At 41.2% G+C, this 21,866-nt stretch overlaps 2 protein-coding genes across 6 annotated transcripts in view; one reads left to right on the top strand and one right to left on the bottom strand.

Moving 5' to 3' along the window:
* Positions 1–6,544, top strand: part of cracd (capping protein inhibiting regulator of actin dynamics) — a 40,197-nt gene extending 33,653 nt beyond the window's left edge. For all 4 annotated transcript variants that reach the window (XM_058379162.1, XM_058379164.1, XM_058379163.1 and 1 more), the window contains 6 exons: positions 42–203; positions 778–990; positions 1,175–3,545; positions 3,807–3,997; positions 4,671–4,830; positions 4,924–6,544. In XM_058379162.1, coding sequence (XP_058235145.1) covers positions 42–203; positions 778–990; positions 1,175–3,545; positions 3,807–3,997; positions 4,671–4,830; positions 4,924–5,084 — 3,258 coding nt within the window. In that variant the 3' untranslated portion in view covers positions 5,085–6,544. The remainder of the gene's footprint in view (positions 1–41; positions 204–777; positions 991–1,174; positions 3,546–3,806; positions 3,998–4,670; positions 4,831–4,923) is intronic.
* Positions 6,545–6,553: 9 nt separating this feature from the next.
* aasdh (aminoadipate-semialdehyde dehydrogenase) lies at positions 6,554–21,814 on the bottom strand. Of its 2 annotated transcripts, none has more exons than XM_058379167.1 (14): positions 21,484–21,814; positions 19,352–19,472; positions 17,667–17,980; positions 17,299–17,491; positions 15,578–15,822; positions 14,369–14,469; positions 12,945–13,120; positions 12,564–12,849; positions 12,251–12,369; positions 9,649–10,492; positions 8,207–8,370; positions 7,944–8,069; positions 7,399–7,530; positions 6,554–7,255 (listed from the first exon to the last, which is right to left on the bottom strand). In XM_058379167.1, the coding sequence occupies exons 1-14, from the start codon at positions 21,723–21,725 to the stop codon at positions 6,824–6,826; spliced, it is 3,495 nt and encodes a 1,164-aa protein (XP_058235150.1). In that variant the 5' UTR covers positions 21,726–21,814; the 3' UTR covers positions 6,554–6,823. The 2 variants fall into 2 exon arrangements, with proteins under 2 accessions (XP_058235150.1, XP_058235149.1); XM_058379166.1 differs by having other exon boundaries at positions 6,555–7,255; positions 14,369–14,475.
* Between the last annotated feature and the right edge of the window lie 52 nt (positions 21,815–21,866).

Here is a 21,866-nt window from a genome sequence, read left to right as displayed (position 1 = left end):
ATAATATAACTGAGCTCTCTACCCTGTGTTTAATCCTACAGAGGCAGATAGCTCATAATATAAAGTTTGGTCAGAGACCTCCCTCACTGAGGAAAAGTGAAGGAGATGAAGGTAGTTCAGATGAGGAGGAGGCACCAAGAAGTCCGTTGCGAGTCCTGGCACAGGTGGAGCCAGAACCACAGGACGCCGAAGCCAAGGAAAATGTAAGAAAAAGGATGTTGAAAGAAGAGTCGTGTACAACAAAAATGTACAGCTAATAGATCTGTGGTACACCAAATGTTTGTGGACACCTGATTATCACACGCATGTGCTTCTTGATGTGCTAGAGATTTATTCCCCTGTTTGCTGCTATAATGTGCTTCACTCTTCTGGGAAGGATTTCTGCTAGATGTTGGATTGTGGCGGTGGTGATTTTTTGATCATTCAGCATTAGTGATGTTGGGTGAGGAGTTCTGGGGTGCTGTCAGTTTTTCGATTTATCCCAAAGGTGTTCTGTGGGCTTGAGGTCAGGGGTTGGTGCAGGACACTCAAGTTCTGTGTTCAAACTTGTCATGCTGGAACAGGTTTGTGCCTCTTAGTGAAGGGTAACATGTTACAGCATACAAAAACACCGTATACAAGCTTTGTGGTAAGAGTTTGAGGCAGATCAACATGTGGGTGTAATGGTCAGGTGTCCACATATATTTGACTATATTTCATATTGTCACTTAAATATCAATATTTATTTCATGGTTTAAGAGATTTTTTAATGTAATTACTTTACACTTTCATATTTAGGTTTCATCTGCTGCCCGTGATGTGGCTCACTACAGGACCCCTGTGAAATCCCCTCGTTCAAAGCGGCCTCCTCCCCCTGGTACGATCGAATCAATTAACCTAGACGCTGTTCCCCAGTCCGCGCCGCGCTTGGACAACACTGCTGCCAAACATAAACTGTCCGTCAAACCCAAAAACCAACGAGTGTCACGCAAGCACCGCAGGTTCACACAGGTAAGGAAAAAAATTCTTTGACACTGAGTGATTCTTTTTTGCTGAGTGATAACACTAGAGAGCATGGGAGGGAGGATCCATGAGCAGAAGTTTAATAACATGATCCAAGAATTGATCATAGAGGCAAAAGTGTCAAACTGTATAGCAGAACAATAACTAACTGCTGTTTCTTTGTCAATTTTAGGAGTATCTGGAGGTGGCTATTTCAGCAGTTCTGCAGGAAGAGACAGATGTGCAGAAACGTGCAGATGAAACAGATGTTTGGAGAGAAGGGCATGTAAGAAGCCACTGGACCAGAGATGATCAAGAGCTTCCTGAAAAATCTAAGAAGCAGAGACTCCATGAAGAGGAGCAGGAGCGTCTCGAGTTCCAGAGAATCCAGGAGCAAGAGAAACAGAGAAGGAGAGAAGAAGACAGAAGAGCTGAGGAACTGCGTCTGGAACAGGAGACAATCCGCAGAAAACAGGAAGAATGTCAGCGAAGGGAGGAAGAGAAGCGAAGGCAGTGGGAAGAAGACAGAAGGAAGGAAGAGGATGAAAGGAGAAAGAGGGAGGAGGAGGCGCAACGCTTGAGGGAGATGGAAGAGAGGAAGAGACGTGAGGAAGAAGAAAGAAAAAAGAGAGAAGAAGAGAGACAGAGAGCAGAGGAAGAAAGAAGACAGCAGGAAATCATAGCAGAGCACTTTCGCCTGGAGGAGGAGAGGAGAATGAAAGAATTGGAGGAGCAAAAAAGAAAAGAGGAGGAGGAAGAGGCAGAAAAACTAAGGCTTTGGGAGTTAGAGGAAAAAAAGCAAAGAGAAGAAGAAGCACGCCTTTATGAGGAACAAAGCAGGCGACAAGAAGAAGAGGAGGCTGAGATTAAAAGACTGGCTGATGAAAAGAAAAGAAAGGAAGAGGATAAAAGAAAGAGGCAGCAAGAAGAGATAAGAGCTGCTGAGGAGCAATCAGCATCCTCTGATCCAGAGTGGAAGAGAAAAGCAGAGGAGCTGCGATGGAGGGAGATGGAAGAAAGGCAAAGACCTTTCACTTTCAAAGTGTCCTCTGGTGAAAAGCAAATCCTGTTCCAGAAGGTCAATCTAACACCAGTTACCCCAGTAGCACCTCAGCAGGGGGAAGCTGCTGCTGAAATCAGGGAAGGCACTGCAGGAGTTCCTGATTCACCAACTTTATCTTCATCCCTGTATGTTCCTCACACTGCTATATTAGTGACTGGAGCTCAGCTGTGTGGTACAGCAGTGAATCTGGATCAGATAAAAGATACAGCCTGTAAGTCTCTGCTTGGTCTCTCTGAGGACAAAAAAGCTTTCGGGACACCAGCAGGGAAGAACAAGACATCACCAGACCGCAAATCTGGAAAAACCAAATCCTTAAACGAATCCTCTTTATCTGCAGAGCAGTCTAGTGCTGCTGTCTTGGCAGAGTGGGCCAGTATACGATCCAAAATTTTTAAGGGTGGACTAGATGGAAAATACCAGGAATACCCAGACAGACAGGTGCAGAGCCGAACAACAAGCGAAGATATCAGCGAGACACCGTTTTCTCACGCTAATCTCAGGAAGACCGTGTCAGCAAGCGCTAAGTTTTCCATCACTCCAGCCAGAAAGAAGTTCGCTGACTCAAATAGAAATTCAGAGGTCTTTAGTCAAGAAGAGACAGAAGGAGGTCAGGAGGAAGTACCAGCTACAGATTTGGCTCCTAATCAGCATCTTCATTCACCTTCTTCTCCCAGTAAAGGTCAGAATAAGGGAGGAAAGATTGTCCGTATCTCAGACAGTACAGAAGAATGCAAGTTTGCTAAAGACCTCCCTTCCTTCCTGGTTCCATGTCTCACACATGGAACCCTGAAATCTCCGTCGTCTGAAACAGGACCCTTGAGCCAGGCGGTTTCAGAGGACTCGGACACAAAGGATTATGGGGATCACAGAGACCAGAGTGGTGATGAGCGGCCCTCTCCGTTTGGTATCAAGCTGAGGAGGACCAACTACTCGCTTCGTTTTCATAGTGAGCAATCCACAGAGAAGAGGAAGAAAAGATATAGTGCAGGTGATAGTTTTGAAGGAGTACCAGTGCCCCTTACCTCTATTGACCAGTACTCTGAATCTTCTGTATTCTCTGAGAAGACCAGTATCACCTCTCCACTTGGAGAGAGTGGAATGAAATTTCAAGGAACCTCTGGTGTAGAGTCACGCTTCAGGCCTGGTAGAAGTGCTCCCTCTTCGGCATGTAGTGAACGCGACAAACTCATCTCTAAGCCCCCAATTTATCAGAAACCAGCTACATTTCCCAAACCATCCGATGGTGCCACACCGCCACCTTCTCCCCTACCTAAACCTAGTAGAAGGACTTCTGGGGACATGCTTTCCCCGAGATCAGGTGGGCCAGAAGTGGCAGCTTCTGAAGAGCGCATTGATCAAAAGTTAGAGCCCTCGGAATCCGTGCAGTGTCCGAGAAATGGCCAGGGTGATGATGAGCCAAAAGAAAAGAAGTCCTTCTTTCCATCCATCAGCATTCCATGGAGGGAGAAAGCAGACCGGAGGACTGAACTAATAAGAAGAGGCAAGTATAATGTAACTTAATTGCCATATGACATTTTAAATGTCACAAACAAATATTTGTTCAAATTACATGCCTTGTGAACGGCCCGCCACTGCTTTCTATAGTATCACATTACATACCATAATCGTAAAACTACTGAATAATGTTACTTCCGTAAATAGAAACACAGTCCAGAACATTGTTAAGGTAATCAAGTCTTCAGTTAGTGTGTCTTTGTGGTTTTTAAAGTAGATGCAAATTACTCTCCTGTCTCCTTCACAGAAAAGCCCTCTCTGCAGAGCAGGCATTCCTTAGACAGCTCACGGACACAGGAGAAGGAGACGGGACCATTATGGATCACTCTGGCTTTGCAGAAACAGAAGGGTTTTAGAGAACAGCAGCAAAGCAGAGAGGAAAGGAAGAACCAGAGAGAAGCCAAGCTGGCTGAGAAACAAGCCAGGGACCGAGAAAGCGTAAGTCCAGTAGCACCACACGTATCCGTTCAACCTGTAGTTCCAGGATATACAGCCGAGTGCACACTACATGACTTTCTCAATCTCAGAATAATTGAACATTTCATACTACACGACTTTAGTATCTTGAAATCAGTTGTTGTGGATGTAAGGGTGTGCACCTCTCCTACCCGGAGAAGCCTGCCTGATCTACAAATCCCATTTTCTCAGGAATATAAAAGAAGGAGCTGTCAGTCATGGGACTGTTTTTCAGTATTGGAACAAAAAAAGGAGAAAAATGTGGTGGAAGGCTTGGTTGGGGAAAGACAAGCAGTGAGGATCGACTGTTCTGCAAAGAGAAGCGTATACTGTGTGCCACTAGGAATCACATTATATTTGTTTTACTACTGATAGGAAGCAATATTATTGTGCATACATATAGTTCTGCTCTTCCTAACGAATAGATAAATGCTTAACTGGATCTACTACACATGAGAGTATATGAATTTGATTTCCTGTCAGGTTAGCATTGGCTGTTTCTCATTGCTGTGCTTGCACCTGGTTGCAGAAGTTTTCACACTGCAATTCATCTCTGAGAAACTCAAACATGGTCAGAAGGAAGGAAATGAGGACTTTAACTGTGTTTATAGGAATCTACTATGGTATGGGAAACATCTCAGGATTTATCTTACAGGCTGGAGTAGTGAGCCCTACAGAGGGGAAAGGGAATGGAAATTCCGGTATTCCTAAGGCACAAACCCCGGAGGAGAACAAGAGACCAGACACGTTACTGACTCGCTTCGAGCGTCGTGACAACTTAAAGAAGGCCAACACCTTACCCACTTCTGTTACAGGTGCCATGTTTATTTCTGTTTATTAGGATGTTCTGCACAAAATACACTAAAGTCAAAGTCAAAATACACTAAAGTTCGATTTATCTTTTTCAGTCGAGATAGCAGACTCTACCCCATCACCTCCAGCAGCAAAGGACATAACAAAGCGCTTCCCACCCAGTGACACACCACAGGTTTCCACTGAACCAGCTTGGCTTGCTCTCGCCAAGCGTAAGGCCAAAGCATGGAGTGACTGCCCGCAGATCATCAAGTGATAGCTTTGACACAAGCTTCTAATCAGCTCACTCATTCACATGGTATCATTTCACCATACTCATAACAAGTCACAAAACACCACTTGACCTGGAAAACTGCGTTCACTTTGTTTTTTTGGTGCCATTTTCATCCCACAGAATGGGTAGCAAGCGACATGTATAACTAAAACATTAACATTCTCATAATATTATAAAATGATCCATAGCTATAATTACGTGCTCAAACATACCGCTGTTTAAACAAACAATTCTGGATTTAAGAGACAGATATGAAGAGCAAAGCACTCACTTATTTATTTATTTCTTTAATTTGCATTAAATTAAAAAAAACAAAAAAAACCCCAAATCTTTCAAGTGTATATCTTCTAGTCACAACCCAGCGGGAATCTAAGCCTAACAGACCTATTCCTAGCAAATCGTTTGTCGGAATATATAAGGCATGCGTAGTATACAAAGAAATATTACTAAAAACAAATGTCTTCTTTAACAGTTTGAGATCAACTCTTTGGGGAGTCTTTTAAGAACTCACTCAAGGGCTAAAGCTGCACAGTAGATATCACCATAACATCCATCTTACTTCACCCCCTGATGTATTACAAGCATGAACTTCAGAACTGGATACTGTTTTTGTATATTTTTTTTTAAATTAAATCTAGATACCGGACCTGCCATCTTCCAAAAACGTATTTGTTGAGTTGTCTTAACACCTCTTGTCTAATATGGACAAGGTAAATTCTCCTGTTTTATTTTTTTGTTGTGAATAATAACTTATTTGATATCCTGGCCAAGATTTTCACTGTGTGACAGATGACCGCTGTCATTTGAGCCCGTCACTGAAAATGAGCGTTAATGATGACGGTCACTGTGTTTACTTATGTAAATAACTTACATAGTAAATGTTCTTAACAACGCTTCCGTTGAACCACCATGTTAATTCACTTGACTGGAAACCATTAACCAAATGTTAACGAACTATCTGCTTCTTGCACAGTGTTTGATTGCCCTCCAGTTTCTTTGGAAATAGTTCTCTGCAACACAGACTGCTTGCTTGCTGTAATAGAAACACTGTTATCCTGTAGCTTGTCTAGTATCTGACATTAAAAAGCAAGTCAGTGGGAGATCAGTGCTTTAAAAGGAAAAGAAAAAAAGAGAGAAAAAATCCTGCTGGGGGAAGACTAACCAATGACTTCGCGAAGGAAATGACATTATTCTCAGAAATGACAGCAGCTTCGAACGAATAGAGCTTTGATCTCCCAGCAAAAACACACACCAACCCCCTGTACTTAACGTAATATTTTGTATGTATGTATGTAATGTATGTAGGTATCTATGTACAGAGGTGGACTGAACTGCACTGTGTTCCTTTGAAGACCCTCCGAGTTTCCGTCGCTTTGTTTTTAATTCGGCCGTGTGCAATCATGTAGCGTCGAAAAACAGTGTTGTATGTAACATTTAAAAATAAAAGCAGTTTGTTGGTACTTGCACTTTTTATTTGCTCCATTTGCAAAAAAGGTCCTCATTAAGTAACACAAAGGAAAAAACAAAACATTAACGACAGATGTTCGATGTCTGGAGTTGAAATGCCTGTTTTTGCCCAGAAAAATATCTTATATATATATATATATATATATATAAATAATATGAACATCTGTAAAAAATTTCATTTAAATAGTTTTATATACACATTATATTACAGCCAGTAAAACATATACAAACATATACACTAAGAGATGCTTTAGTTATTCTGTCCTCATAGTCAGTTCCAAGCAGTAGACGTAGTCGTTCCGACATCCCAGAACTATAGCGTGACCCCACACCACAGGAGAGGAAAAGAGTTCTCCAGGTAAGAGGAAAGAGGCTTTCACTGTTCCCTGTTCTCCGTCTAGTACCCACAAGGTTCCGTCAGTTGACGCTATGGCTACCAGGGTTCTCACGCCCCAGGGAGATCCATCAAAAACAAACGGACTGGAATACACCTTGCCTGTGGTTCGGAATCTCCATAGTAACGAGCCGTTAGCAGAGTCGATGCAGTATACAGAGGAATCGTGCGATCCACAAAAAACAGCTGGGCAAGATGGAGACAATGTCGTGAAACCGTCATGCGCGTCAGATCTGGTTGAGGTCAGGCACGGCGATGAGAAGACGGGTCCATCGGTGAGGAAATCCCATAACTGGGGAAACAAGTTCAAAGTAATTCACAAGCAAAGTTCATGGACATCTCTATAGAAACTGGCCAGACTTTTTTTCTCCATAACATTTCAATACTTTACAGCCCCTTTATTCACACTACATCCTCCCTGATACCTTCTCTTACCACATTTCCATCATGGCTTAATGCAGTGATGTGTCCATTCACTGAACCCACACAGACGCAGGAGTCAGAACAGGAAGGAGAGGAGAAAAACGGAACATCAGTGGAATACGTCCACAAGAGTGTACCGCTGTCCTATAAAACAATGAGACAGAATTTCATCTGTAATTCAAACTAACAGGTTGAATCAGTATTTGAGGCTAACTGTGTCTGAATGATTTTAGTAAATAAGAAAAGATATATTTATTAAAAAGCTAATAAACAGCACTATGTACGAATAGAAAGGCAACTCTGTATGGGGCAGTGGTAGCTTAAGTAGTTAAAGCTCTGGGTCGTTGACCGGAAGATCGGGGCTCAAGCCCCAGCACCACCAAGCTGCCACAGTTGGGCCCTTGAGCAAGGCCCCTAACCCACCCTGCTCCAGGGGCACTGCATCATGGCTGACCCTGCGCTCTGACCCCAACTCCCAAGGATGGGAAGAAATAATTTCACTGTGCAGTAATGTATATGTGACAACTTAATTTATAAAAATAAGGCTCAATAATCACCGGACTAAGACAATGGAGCTGCCCTCTTAGAGTGGCTGAGTATAGCCGTCTGGGCGAGGAGTGGACACAGGGGGAAGAAAACACTGCACCACCTCCACAATAGTGTTTCCACACACACCGCTTCACCTGAAACACACACAATTATTAAATTCTGTTTGTATTCCATCAAAATAATCAACAAATGTGATGGAAAATGGAAAATATTTGAATACTATGAATAATATTCACTAAAGTATTAACCAGATGATAACAGAAGTCTTTACCAGAGGTTCTAACGCGTAGACATGTCCATCATGGGAGCTGACGATAACCAGGCCAGTCTGAGGATCTACAGCAGGAGAACTCTTCACTGTGTCTCCTGTCTTAAACACCCAGTGCGTCTCACCCGAATCCACGCTCAGGAAATATACCTGTCCGTCATAACACCCTGAGAACAGAGACCAGGCACTGGACCATCAAGAGAAGTAAGAGGTGTTCATTCAACTAATATTAGCACTGTCAAATTCATCAGCTTAATAATGCAGGCTTTATAATGAGTCATAATAAACCTCTTTTAACCCTCAAGTTCTCTCTACTGACAACAGAGAATCCACTCTTCAGCAGATCTTTTGATTTGAAAAAGTAAAAATAAAAAAAAATAAAAAAATAGATTTATTAAAACTAATATATACACTATTTTAGCATGTTTGCCTCACACCTCCAGCGTCCTGGGTTCAAGTCTCGCTCCCACTCACTGTGTGTGTGGAGTTTGCATGTTCCCCCCGTGCTTGGTGGGTTTCCTCCGGGTGCTCCGGTTTCCTCCAACAGTCCAAATACAGGCTTCTAGACTGATTGGAGTCTCTAAAATGCCCGTAGTGTGTGATTGTGTGAGTGAATGAGTGTGTGTGCCCTGCGATGGGTTGGCACTCCATCCAGGGTGTATCCTGCCTTGATGCCTGATGATGCCTGAGATAGGCGCAGGCTCCCCGTGACCCGAGGATAGATCGGACAAGCGGTACAGACAATGAAATATACACAATTTTACCAAAAGTTTTGGGACACCCCTCCAAATCATTGGATTCAGCTGTTCCAATCACTTCCATGGCCACAGGTGTATAAAATCAAGCATCTAGGCATGCAGACATCTTCTACATACATTTGTGAAAGAATGGGTCGCTCTCAGGAGCTCAGTGAATTCAAGTGTGGTACAGTGATAGGTTGCGAGCCAGGCCTTCTCGTCCAACATCAGTGCCTGAGCTCACAAAGAGGAATGGTCAAAAATTCCCATAAACACACTCCTAAACCTTGTGGAAAGCCTTCCCAGAAGAGTTAAAGCTGTTGTTAAGAATGGGATGCCATTTGCATGTTCATGTGCATGTAAAGGCAGATGTCCCAAAACTTTTGGCAATGTAGTGTATATTAAAACACTATTTACATTTTTTATTATTTTTTTATTATGGCTTAAATATATTAATTTTATATTACTTAAAGCTCTAAAATCACTCAAATGTAAGTATTTTAAATACGCACCTATCTGTGTCGAACTAAAGATGTTTCATACTGACAAAGAATCTCCAATATATACATACTTTTTTATATAATTCATTGCGCCAAAGATGAATTATGAAATTATTTTTTGGGGGCATTTTGAGATGAACAAAATATTAAGGTAAAAAAGAAATCAAACCCTCATTTTAATATAGAATACAAAAGACTAATTACAAACCTAATGCCACCAGAGTCCCACATTTGGAGACAGCAGCAGAAGACTCCAGTCTGTCCCCTAACACACGCTCCCACACCACCTCTCCACTGCTGAGGTCCAGAGCCTGTAGTCTGTGAGAGTGAGAGCCAATAAACACAGTGTTTCGCTCAGGGCCAACCAGTAGCACAGGTGAAGCGTCCACACATCTGCCCGTGTCCGAACTCCAACGTAGCTGCAGGCCCAGGGGTTGGATGTCTTTTCTAATGTCTGCTTGTGAAGTAACACCACTGCTTTGTCCATCCTCTGCTGGAACATCCATGTCTGTGGGTCTTAGAGAGGAACTATTCGTGGCGGTCAGACTTCTTCTGCTTATAGATAAAGGGCTGAGTTCTGCACTCGGACACTCCTCACGTTTCCTGTCCATGTTGCCACTTTCTCCTTTTGAATTTGTTATAAGCTCTCTGTTTGGAAAGTTATCCCAAAATACAACATCCCCAGCTCTACGAACAACAACAAATCTCTTTTTGCCACTCTCTGAAGACCCCACAGGTGGCAAAATCCCCTCAGGGTCAAAGTTCGCATCAGCTTCTGTGTGGTATCTCCTCTTAGTCGAAACAACAGATGTAGAATCTTCAGCTAGTCTCTTGCCTGATGTCTTGATAGGATTTGGGCGGGTTGCTGTGATGTGTTTTAGGACATCTGAAAAAGAGCCATCTAGGATGACCTCCAGCAGACCTGCAGGAGCGGTTTCCATGGTAACCGTGATGTAATCGAAGAGGCGCAGCGCTTGGAGAGAATCCCCACCGCTTAACATGAAGTGTGCATCGTCTGCGACAGCTCCGTCATCACAAAGTCCTAGACATTCCTGCCACACACACACACACATTAAGGACAACTTGAAATCCAAAGCATCTCTTATACCATAGTCATTCTCTGTAAGATTCATCTTACACAGAATAAAGCAACAATTATCAACAACTGTTTTTGAGCAGGTCACCCATGACAAAGAAAAATAATTGACGGTGGAGGTGTGGTTTAAGGAGTGTAGTCAGAGGGAGTGTACAGGAGTGTAGTCAGAAGGTACATTCCCCCATGATCAGGAACGAGCCAGGTCACTTCCCCAGTCCCCAGGTGACCTGCTGAGTGGTAACAGGGTACACATCAGACCTCTGTGATTGTAGCTGCTTCCAGACCTTGATTCAAGATGTGGCATTGGACAGTGGTGAAGGTCAGTTGAATTCAGAACAATATATCCACTGATCTTCTGGAGCCACTCCAGAGTCCAAAAGAATAGAATATATGTGCTGGCTAGTCCTTGTCTTTCCCAAACAGTATCTTTAAGCACAGATTAACCAAGGTTTATCAGTTTATCATCGGATATAGGAGTGTCCCATCCTGAGCAATAAAGCAGTTAAGAGTTTGTGTGTTACTGGGACAAACATCTCCCGGGTTCATCACACAGTGCTGACAGAGTGGAGGAGACAAGGGACTCCAGCAGGACCTTTCCACCACAAGGCCTTCCCTACACTCCGGAGTGCCACTGTTTCACTTGCACAACATCAATCAGGTGGCAGCAATCGATTGGGAGAACGTTTCAAGATCATGTTAACTTTCCTTATTGTAGATAGATCATGTCATGACAACTAAACAGGTGAAGTGATGGAGTTAAGGATCTCTTGAGAATGATGGGGTTATGGATCTCTATGGAGAATGATGGAGTAATGGATCTCTATGCAGATGTTAGGAGTTATGGATCTCTATGGACAATAATGGAGTTATGGATCTCTATGCAGATGCTGGAATTATGGATCTTTATGGATAATAATGGAGTTATGGATCTCTATGGAGAATGATGGAGTTAAGGATCTCTTGAGAATGATGAAGTTATGGATCTCTATGTAGAATGATGGAGGATTGATCTCTGTGGAGAATGATGGAGTTGTGGAGAATGATAGAATTGAATCTCTTTAAGCCATCTGAGTGGCCAGCACAAATTTTTTCCTATCAGACCTGTCTAAGCCTCCCGAAGCAGTGTCTCGGGATTTATAAAAGCATGGCCGAGGGCCTGTTTGGTGAATTCTGGGAACTGGTTATTGCCCTGATGGCTCCTGGCCTGCAGTTTTATCATGAGTGATTCAGGGGACAATTTGAAAAGGTGATGGTGGATGCAGCACATCTGTAATTTATTTCAGCACATCTGTACTTTGTTTCCTCGGCAGGGGACTCGGAGTGTTTGTGTGTTGCCGTGATCAAAACACAGCCGACGCCATGGCTGTTAAATGTTCAGTACTCGGCTCTCATTATGAAAGCTTGTTTGCGCTCTTAGCTTGGGATTGCTGAGTTATATGAGAGGCACACTACCAAGATTGTAACAATAATCGCACAAAAACACTGAGTCTGATTCACTCTGAAAGTTGTCACAGTATGAAACACATCATTATATCCAGCGCCACGTCGACTTGAACAGCTCTGTCACTAAACCTACCTGAGAATTTGATCATTTACATCAGAAAATGAAACTGCAATTTGCATAATATAAGTTAGTCATGTACTTTACATTCTAAGGATTTTTCTTCAGAAGTATTTAGTAGGTCATCCAAGCAATAAGCATTAATCCTCGTACCTTCCACAGTGCCTGGAGTCTTTCTCTCACAGTCTCCATGTCTCCCGTTCTAGTGTGCTTCCCATTAGCCTCTCTCTGTCTCTCATACATCCTCATCAGCTTCTCCATGGCCACTTTACCTAACGATTACACAATTCCAGACAAGCATGAGCGAGATTTTTGTGCTAGAGTTCTTCATCTTCACTGGAACAAGAGAGCAAAGCCATAACTTGTTACAACAAAATGTGCTTCAACACGTGAGGGTTTTTTTCCATGATGCATGCTTCAATAAAATGATATTGTGATTCACACAGTGGGGAATAAAACACCGTACCATGATTAGTGAGCGGCAGGGCGGGGATCAGTAATAGAGAATCTGGAATGCTGTGACTGGGCACAAGTTGAGACAGTCCTTTAAGCACTTCCATCTCTACAGCTCTGGAGGAAACATGGGAGTTTTCAGTGTTGTTAGTGGAGCTGTGCATGTGCTGTTCTTGGTTGCTGCTGTGTTCAGACGACAGGGTTCTTGTGTAAATTTTGGGCACCACAAAAGCCACCAATCTGCTGCTCTTGTGCAGACCCACCACACCGGCTTCTACCTGAGGCAGGCTTTCCATGGCCTGGTATGGAGAAGAAACAAGACAAAAACAAAACAGAAGATCAGACAGACTTGCTCTTTTACAGCAAGCATAGAATATGTTCTTGATATTTTCACCTGTTGTAAAGCATCCAAGTGTAGCATCTGACCATGACGTTTAACCAGTCGGTCCTTTCTACCCAAGTAATAGATGTGCGAGTTCTGCACCATCACCCAGTCCCCTGTAGCACGCATCACTCCTTTGGCAGGAGTCAGCGTCTCATCATCTAGTAAGCATACCCGCTCCTGACCACCTGCAATACAAATATGCACTTGAGTATGCACCTAGGTGGGAATAACAAGCAGAACTCAATGAAGCTTCGTCTCCAGCCCACTAGTACAATCCTTTATTTTACAAGCATGTATGCCCCTAAAATACACTTCAAACTGGAAGGAAGCTATTTAAAGATTTCTGACACTTGCTGTGACCTTCACCATGTTCAGATCAGTCCCAAAATCTCATCTACTGCTTACAATGATCGTTTCATAGAACTCCAACATACAAGCAACCGCTTGCAATCTCAGACACCCAGACAACTCAAAAAACATAACTTCCGAATCTAGTAGAAGAGGCATAGATAACAGAAAAAAAAGCATTTGAAACATGGATTCATGGAAAACGGTTATTTTTTCAGCAGAGATGTTTGTATTTATAAGTTGAGCATATATGCTTACTTTACACAAATGCTTTACACTCTGGTCCATCTCAGCTGAGAGTTCAGTAGCACTTCAAATTAAAGAATATAGTCTTTTATGGGAAGGCATTCTGACTTATACTACTATTTCTCCAAAGAAAGTTCAAAGAAATCAGTCAGATCATGTTCAGCGGCATATGAGGTTCATAAGACATCTCAATATATTACATTTAAAATTTGCCAATGCACTCCACAATTTTTGAAACACACAGAAATTCGAAACGCCGCCTTTTGATTTCTCTCGAATCTCAAAATCTCGATTTGCGAATTCACAGGTTCAAGTTCTCCTTGGAGAAGTAAAAGTAACAGTTAATCCATTGCTGATATTCGTGTCATCTCCCTTCTGTTAATCGACATTTCCACCAGGTCATGATCCGTCCGTTTACGCTCAGCCTGACTGCTGCTTTATCACAGCTTTCATGTGGCTTCTGTATCGTCGTAGAAAGGAGAGAGTTAAGACTAAGGCTAACCTTGAGATGTTAGTCACACTGTAGACATCTGATCCTGCACCATCAGTCTGCAGGAGAGCTTCATCTTGCAGGCCATCGAACCAGCAGAACCCGCTTTATCTTCCATTTGCACTGCACTATATCATCTATCACTTACACACACACTGGACTCTGAACTGAGATCAGACTCTGACGGTAGTGCCCTGTATGTGCAACATCTCACACTTTCTGACTGCTGAATGTTTAAAGACTATCATTCTTTTTTTATCTGCTAAAATACATCAGTCTTGTAGAGATATATCTAATATAAAGTTACAGTGGTGTGTACAGACCAAAGATTTCTACCTATTATTATTACCTATGAAGACTTGTCCCTCTCCTTCAGTGACCAGACGTCCATTCTCATCTCTCACTTCCACAGCAGTGTCCATGAGCGCCTCTCCCAGAGGCACAGACCCACTGTCCCTGTCAAACACGACACTCTAAATCAATTCAATTCAATTTTATTTGTGTAGCACTTTTAACAATGGACATTGCCTCAAAGCAACTTTACAGGACATAAGAAATACATAACAAAGTTCAAGATTAATATTAGACTTATATTTAAATTTATTTGTATTCACCACTAATGAGCAAGCCTGGGGCGACTGTCATACACAGTTAATTGGAATTGTGTAAACAATTACCCACAATGCATTGCACTAGACTCCAAAGGGAACTTCATCCTCATTTGGGTCACACTGGAGAGTGTGAATTATTATAAACACCAGAGAGTGCGATTATAAATGATTATAAACACCAGAGAGTGCGATTATAAATGATTATAAACACCAGAGAGTGCGATTATAAATGATTATAAACACCAGAGAGTGTGATTATAAATGATTATAAACACCAGAGAGTGTGATTATAAATGATTATAAACACCAGAGAGTGTGATTATAAATGATTATAAACACCAGAGAGTGTGATTATAAATGATTATAAACACCAGAGAGTGTGATTATAAATGATTATAAACACCAGAGTGCGATTATAAATGATTAGAAACACCAGAGAGTGCGATTATAAATGATTAGAAACACCAGAGAGTGCGATTATAAATGATTAGAAACACCAGAGAGTGCGATTATAAATGATTATAAACACCAGAGTGTGATTATAAATGATTATAAACACCAGAGAGTGCGATTATAAATGATTATAAACACCAGAGAGTGTGATTATAAATGATTATAAACACCAGAGAGTGTGATTATAAATGATTATAAACACCAGAGAGTGTGATTATAAATGATTATAAACACCAGAGAGTGTGATTATAAATGATTATAAACACCAGAGTGTGATTATAAATGATTAGAAACACCAGAGAGTGCGATTATAAATGATTATAAACACCAGAGAGTGTGATTATAAATGATTATAAACACCAGAGAGAGTGTGATTATAAATGATTATAAACACCAGAGAGTGCGATTATAAATGATTATAAACACCAGAGAGTGCGATTATATATTAATATACACACCCCTGTAGTACAGGTCAGAGGTCAGGCAGTACTCACATGTGGTCTGAGGAGACTGTGAGATCGTCTGGCAGTTTGTAGTAACAAGCCCAGCAGGACACTTCTGTGGTGCCGTAGAGGTTATAAATGTGTGTCTTGTTGCCCGCTCCTCTCCAACTGTTGAGGAGGAATAGCGATGGACAAACCTCTCCCCCCAAAGCCAACACCCTCAACGAGGAGCCTGCACTGAGTATCTCCTCCTTCAGGACACGTCCCCCAAAGCGCCTCATCAGAGTCGGAGTGGCCTGATGAACAAACAAGACTAAATCAGAATTTCATCCAGGGGTGCGTCTCAATCAGCTCTATAGTTCGGTCGTCAGGGCACTGACCAGGAAGTCAGACATTTTTAAGGTCTCTCTCTCTCTCTCTCTCTCTCGCTCTGTCTGACTCGATCACAAAATCATTCCTGTGAACATTCGCTCAAAAAAATCCCACAAAAACCAAGGAGCATCACCTCATATTTCCTGAAGACTCTGGACTTTCTCTACAAATCTAAGAGTTCTTGTTTTTGCTCTCAATTGTTTGTTTAAGTTTTAAGTGTTTACTCACTTAAACTAATCCACTAACCTACGATCCTGCTTGTAGCATCATTATATTCGATATGTTTATGTTTATAAGTGACTGATGAGGTCCATCCTCTTGAGGCGAGTGTACAAATGAAACAGCGCCAGAGATAACTGGAAGTGAGTCACATTTATGCTATTAATGACTTCTCATTCATACAGCCGAGCAGCTGAGGGTAAAGAGCCTTGCTCAAGGGTTTCCTCAAAACCTTAAATCTAAATGAGCCAAAAATGTACTTACTGGAGCCCCAACTCTGTACACCAGATACTGATTCACCACCTAGGGAGCTAGAGAGCTGTTTGAGACGCACCCCTAACAAACCCAGCCATGTTTAAGCATCATTAAACACTTTCTTACTCACAGAGTCTGATGATGATGTCAACAGATCAAGTCTGAAAAATGCATTACTACTGTACTATTTTTAAGCAACATAAATGGACTGCACAAGATCTCAAACAATTGATTATTAAAAAACAAAACAAAACATTATTGCACAGCCTATTGATAATAAATACAATTATAAAAAAAACACAGAAAAGTAATAATAATAATAATAAGAAGAAGAAGAAGAAGAAGAAGAAGAAGAAGAACATGAAGAAGAAGATGAAGACGACGAAGTAGAAAAGAAGAAGACGACAGCATTGATCCAATACCCAGGATCAGGATCAGGATCAGTATGGGGGTGATACCAGCAAAAAAAAAACAAAAAACAAAATAGTGAATAGATATCAGATAAAATAAACTAAATAAATAAGTAATTCGTCCAATATATTTTTGGATTGGATTTAGCTTTGTAAAAGATTTTAATGGAACTGGAAATGTTTTCATATAAACAGACCTGACTGCTTTTTACTTTTATTTTTTTTTATAAAATTTACTACACTTACAGTGCAATTGTGTACAAGAGTGTTTCAGCTTCAGCTAAATAACAAATAAAGACAAAACACAAAGCTCGGTAATTTGAATGAAAACTATATGAGATCTCAAAAGTGGCTGGAATTAAAGATTTCACTATCAACATCGGAAAGGAAAAAGCTCTTTCGTCTTGATCTTCAGAAATATCTGCTGTGTTTTTCTTTTTTTTAATCAAGCTGACGCTAGCTTTTGCCTTAGTTCAAGCCTCATTAACTCCCTGGAATGTTCCTGTAGGCATATACCTGTAAAACCGTGGTGGTGTTTCGTCTGAACAACACGTTAGCTAGTCTCGCAGGCATCCTTCTCACAGCGGAGGGAACCATCAGAAGACAAGCTCCAGAAGCCAGGGCCAAAAACATCTCCACCACTGAAGGGTCAAAAGTTAAAGGTGATGCGAGGAACACAACATCATCTGGGGTCACCTGAAATAAAGAGCTGAAGAGATCGTCGTTTAAGCAGCTCGCAATCAAGAAGATCAAAGATAAAACAGGCCAAAATAATTGAAGCAACATCTGGATTAAATAACTGCTCAGATATGCTTTCTTTTGTCCGTGTAAAATTTTACATTAACTGCTTCGTTTATGTGTAAAATACAGAGCTGTAAACTCACCTGAGATGCACTATATTAGGCACAATACACTTGTGTGGAACTTTTACTATTTTAGGAAGTCCAGTTGTTCCAGATGTGTGCAGAACGTATGCCAGCTCTCCTGCCCGGTCTTCCTTTCCACCATCATCAGCGCTGAGACGCTGCTTTTCCTCCTGTTTGAGCTTTAACGGCGGATTATCTTCAGTCGGCCGTCTTTCGCTTGCTTCAGGCGAGGTTGGTGGATTTTTGTGAAGCTTTACTAAAGTAAGCTGAAGTGCTGACCAGACTGCAAACACTTCTACTGACAGTAAACTGGAAAAGGCACTCTGAAATTGCTGGACAAAAAGAAAAAATAAATCACAAGTTAAAAGTAAAATCTGCTTTTAGGGTGTTCTAAAAAAGGTTGAGACTTAAAAGTATTTGAATATTTTACTCAATATACACTCACTGACCATTTTATTAGGAACAGGTGTACACCGACAAATCCGTGCTATTATCTAATCAGCCAATCATCATTCCTAAAGTAAACCTCCTTCAGAGGTGAGGTTCATTCTGTGCTCCACTACCTTTGTGGGTTGTGAAAACAAACCGGTCTCAGTCCATCTCAATTCAATTTATTTGTATAGTGCTTTTGTCTCAAAGCAGCTTAACAGAAGAATAGAAACAGAGAAAAAAATATATATAAAGTTTAAAGTTAATTTACTATTTTATCCCTAACATTTATCCCTAGTGAGCAAGTCTGAGGAGACGGTGGTGAGGAAAAACTCCCTGAGATGATATGAGGAAGAAACCTTGCATAGAACCAGGCTCAGAAGGGAACCGCATCCTCATGTGTGTGACACTGGACATTAAATAATCTAAATGTTGATAATGTCCTTTCTGCAACAGCAACCAAGAGCTCTTGAGGAACTAATAGGTCAGTGTACTTTCTGAGTTCATTATAGATTTAGCACTAATTCCTTCCTGCTGAAAGTTGACTGAGGCAACGGCAGTTCAGAGACGGTGCGATCGTCTCTGAATGGTTCATCCACAGCATTTTATATTTGTTTTACGGACAAAGAACTTTCAAGTTGCTGTACATGCAGAGCTCCAGTTTTCTGTCATCTGGCAGAAAAAATAAATAGTCAAGTGGCTTTCTGTGAGCTTTCTGTGTTTGGTCCAACAGCCAGGTCAGCAGTGTTCGACAGTGACATGACGGAGACACTGTAGCATTAATAACTATGTTATAGAGTGTAATCAGCTAGGCAGCAGTGATAATAGTGCTGTGTCAGCAACAGTAACAATAATTACTGTATATTGCTATTAAAATATTCATGTAATGTATGTAGTGCAGGCATTTCTTTTGGAATTGTCTACACCAATAACACACAATGAGCTAATCAAACATTTTTGTCACATCTCATCCAAAGTACAGCATTTTACCCAAATGGGAGCATCATGTAAATGATGTCAGTGCTGCACAGCTATTACACTACAGGAACAGAGCTGAATAACAAGTCTGAGATGTTAACAATGATAAAATGTCCAGAATGGAAGCGAAGCCCCTTTCTGAGTTCACTTGTATCCACCTTAACAAGAACTGGGGATAGTTTGTTCAAAAAAATGCTATGTGGAAAAACACTGTAAATACCTTTCCTGTTCATTTCACTGACGTTAGTTATATTTTAAGAGGAATAGCTGAATGTTGTTCTAAAGAGACTCAATACCTGCAGCAAAGTGCTCTGTATCAAGCAGAACTTCAAAGGACATCTGTCCATTATTCTCATGGTAAGCAGAGGTGGTGAGACCGGGTCCAGAGGAACATAGGCAGCAGGCACCTGCAGGACACTGACCAGTGAAAAGATTGTGACTTGGTGGGTAGAAATAACGTAAGGACAGAAATGCAGCTCGGCAAGGTGTTTGCATGGGATGTGTACTATATGGCCAAAAGTATGTGGACACATGACCAGTCACACTCAAGTATGTGTTTGTTGAACATCCCATTTCACATTTATTCCCCTGTTTGCTGTTATGCTAAGCTTTATTTTTATGTGAAGGTTTTCCACTAGATGTTGGAGTGCCTGTGATCTACAAGAGCTTTAGTGAGATCAGACACTAATCTGAGGAGAGTGAGGAGGTCTGGGGTTCACTCGGTGTTCAAATTCATCCCAGAGGTGTTCAGTGGGGTTGAGTCAGAGTCAGGGCTCAGTGCAGGACACTCCAGTTCTTCCTCTACAACCTTAACACACCATGTCTTCATGTCTGGTGCTTGCTTTGTGCACAGTTGTGTATATTATCATGCTGGAACAGGGTCTGAACCTCTTAGTTCAAGTAAAAGGAAGCCATCCTATACAATACAATCCAATGTAAATTTCCTACTGGGATGAATAAAGTGTCTGTCTGACTATCTATCTATCTATCTATCTATCTATCTACCTGTCTATCCATCTATCTACCTGTCTATCCATCTATCTACCTGTCTATCCATCTATCTACCTGTCTATCCATCTATCTATCTATGTCTGTCTATCTACCTGTCTATCCATCTATCTATCTATCTATCTATCTATCTATCTATCTATCTATCTATCTATCTATCTATCTGTCTGTCTATCTACCTGTCTATCCATCTATCTATCTATCTATCTGTCTATCCATCTATCTACCTGTCTATCTATCTATCTATCTATCTATCTATCTATCTATCTATCTATCTACCTATCTATCTATGTGTCTGTCTATCTATCTACCTGTCTATCTATCTATCTATCTATCTATCTATCTATCTATCTATCTATCTACCTGTCTATCCATCTATCTACCTGTCTATCCATCTATCTACCTGTCTATCCATCTATCTACCTGTCTATCTATCTATCTATCTATCTATCTATCTATCTATCTATCTATCTATCTATCTATCTATGTCTGTCTATCTATCTATGTCTGTCTATCTACCTGTCTATCCATCTATCTATCTATCTGTCTATCCATCTATCTACCTGTCTATCTATCTATCTATCTATCTATCTATCTATCTATCTATCTATCTATCTATGTCTGTCTGTCTATCTACCTGTCTATCCATCTATCTATCTATCTATCTATCTATCTATCTATCTATCTATCTATGTCTGTCTGTCTATCTACCTGTCTATCCATCTATCTGTCTGTCTGTCTATCTACCTGTCTATCCATCTATCTACCTGTCTATCCATCTATCTATCTATCTATCTATCTATCTATCTATCTATCTATCTATCTACCTGTCTATCTATCTATCCATCTATCCATCTATCCATCTGTCTATCTATCTATCTATCTATCTATCTATCTATCTATCTATCTATCCATCTATCTACCTGTCTATCTATCTATCTATCTATCTATCTATCTATCTATCTATCTATCTATGTCTGTCTATCTACCTGTCTATCCATCTATCTATCTATCTGTCTATCTATCTATCTATGTCTGTCTGTCTATCTACCTGTCTATCCATCTATCTGTCTGTCTGTCTATCTACCTGTCTATCCATCTATCTACCTGTCTATCTATCTATCTATGTCTGTCTGTATCTATCTATCTATCTATCTATCTATCTATCTACCTGTCTATCCATCTATCTACCTGTCTATCCATCTATCTATCTATCTATCTATCTATCTATCTATCTATCTATCTATCTATCTATCTACCTGTCTATCTATCTATCTATCTATCTATCTATCTATCTATCTATCTATAATTGTGTGCTTCCAGCTTTTTAGCACCAGTGTGGTTCAGACCCACATGTGGATGTGATGGTCAGGTGTCTACATACTGTTCTCCGTATAGTTTATCAGACAAACTGACATACCCAAAGATCCAGACCGGGAGGAAGATGTTCACATCACAGAACACACCGATAAACTGTTCGTTCTTCCCTGCTGTTCCCTGCAGGTTTCTGCACAGCTCGCCTCCTAAAGCAGCGAGTTCATCATAGGTCAAGCGAACAGCAGGCGACGCGCCGGTGTCGAACACGGCGGCAGTTTTAGAGCCGTGACTGGCCGCAGCCTCGTGCACCACCGCGTGCAAACTCTTCATGACTACCCTGATCATCAACCCTTATAATTAAAGCTGCTTCTTATCCGTAAATTTCACCAAACACATGAAAATGCTCGCACAGCCCCTAAGCACTGACGCATAGCGTCGCGTGAAAACGACGCAAAATGACGTCGCCTCCAAACTGCCAATGAATAG

This window comes from Hemibagrus wyckioides, linkage group LG25, assembly GCF_019097595.1.
Source record: "Hemibagrus wyckioides isolate EC202008001 linkage group LG25, SWU_Hwy_1.0, whole genome shotgun sequence".
NCBI classification, from domain to species: domain Eukaryota; kingdom Metazoa; phylum Chordata; class Actinopteri; order Siluriformes; family Bagridae; genus Hemibagrus; species Hemibagrus wyckioides.
Note: the sequence above shows the minus strand (reverse complement) of the source record. Positions and strands in the feature narration are given on the sequence as shown.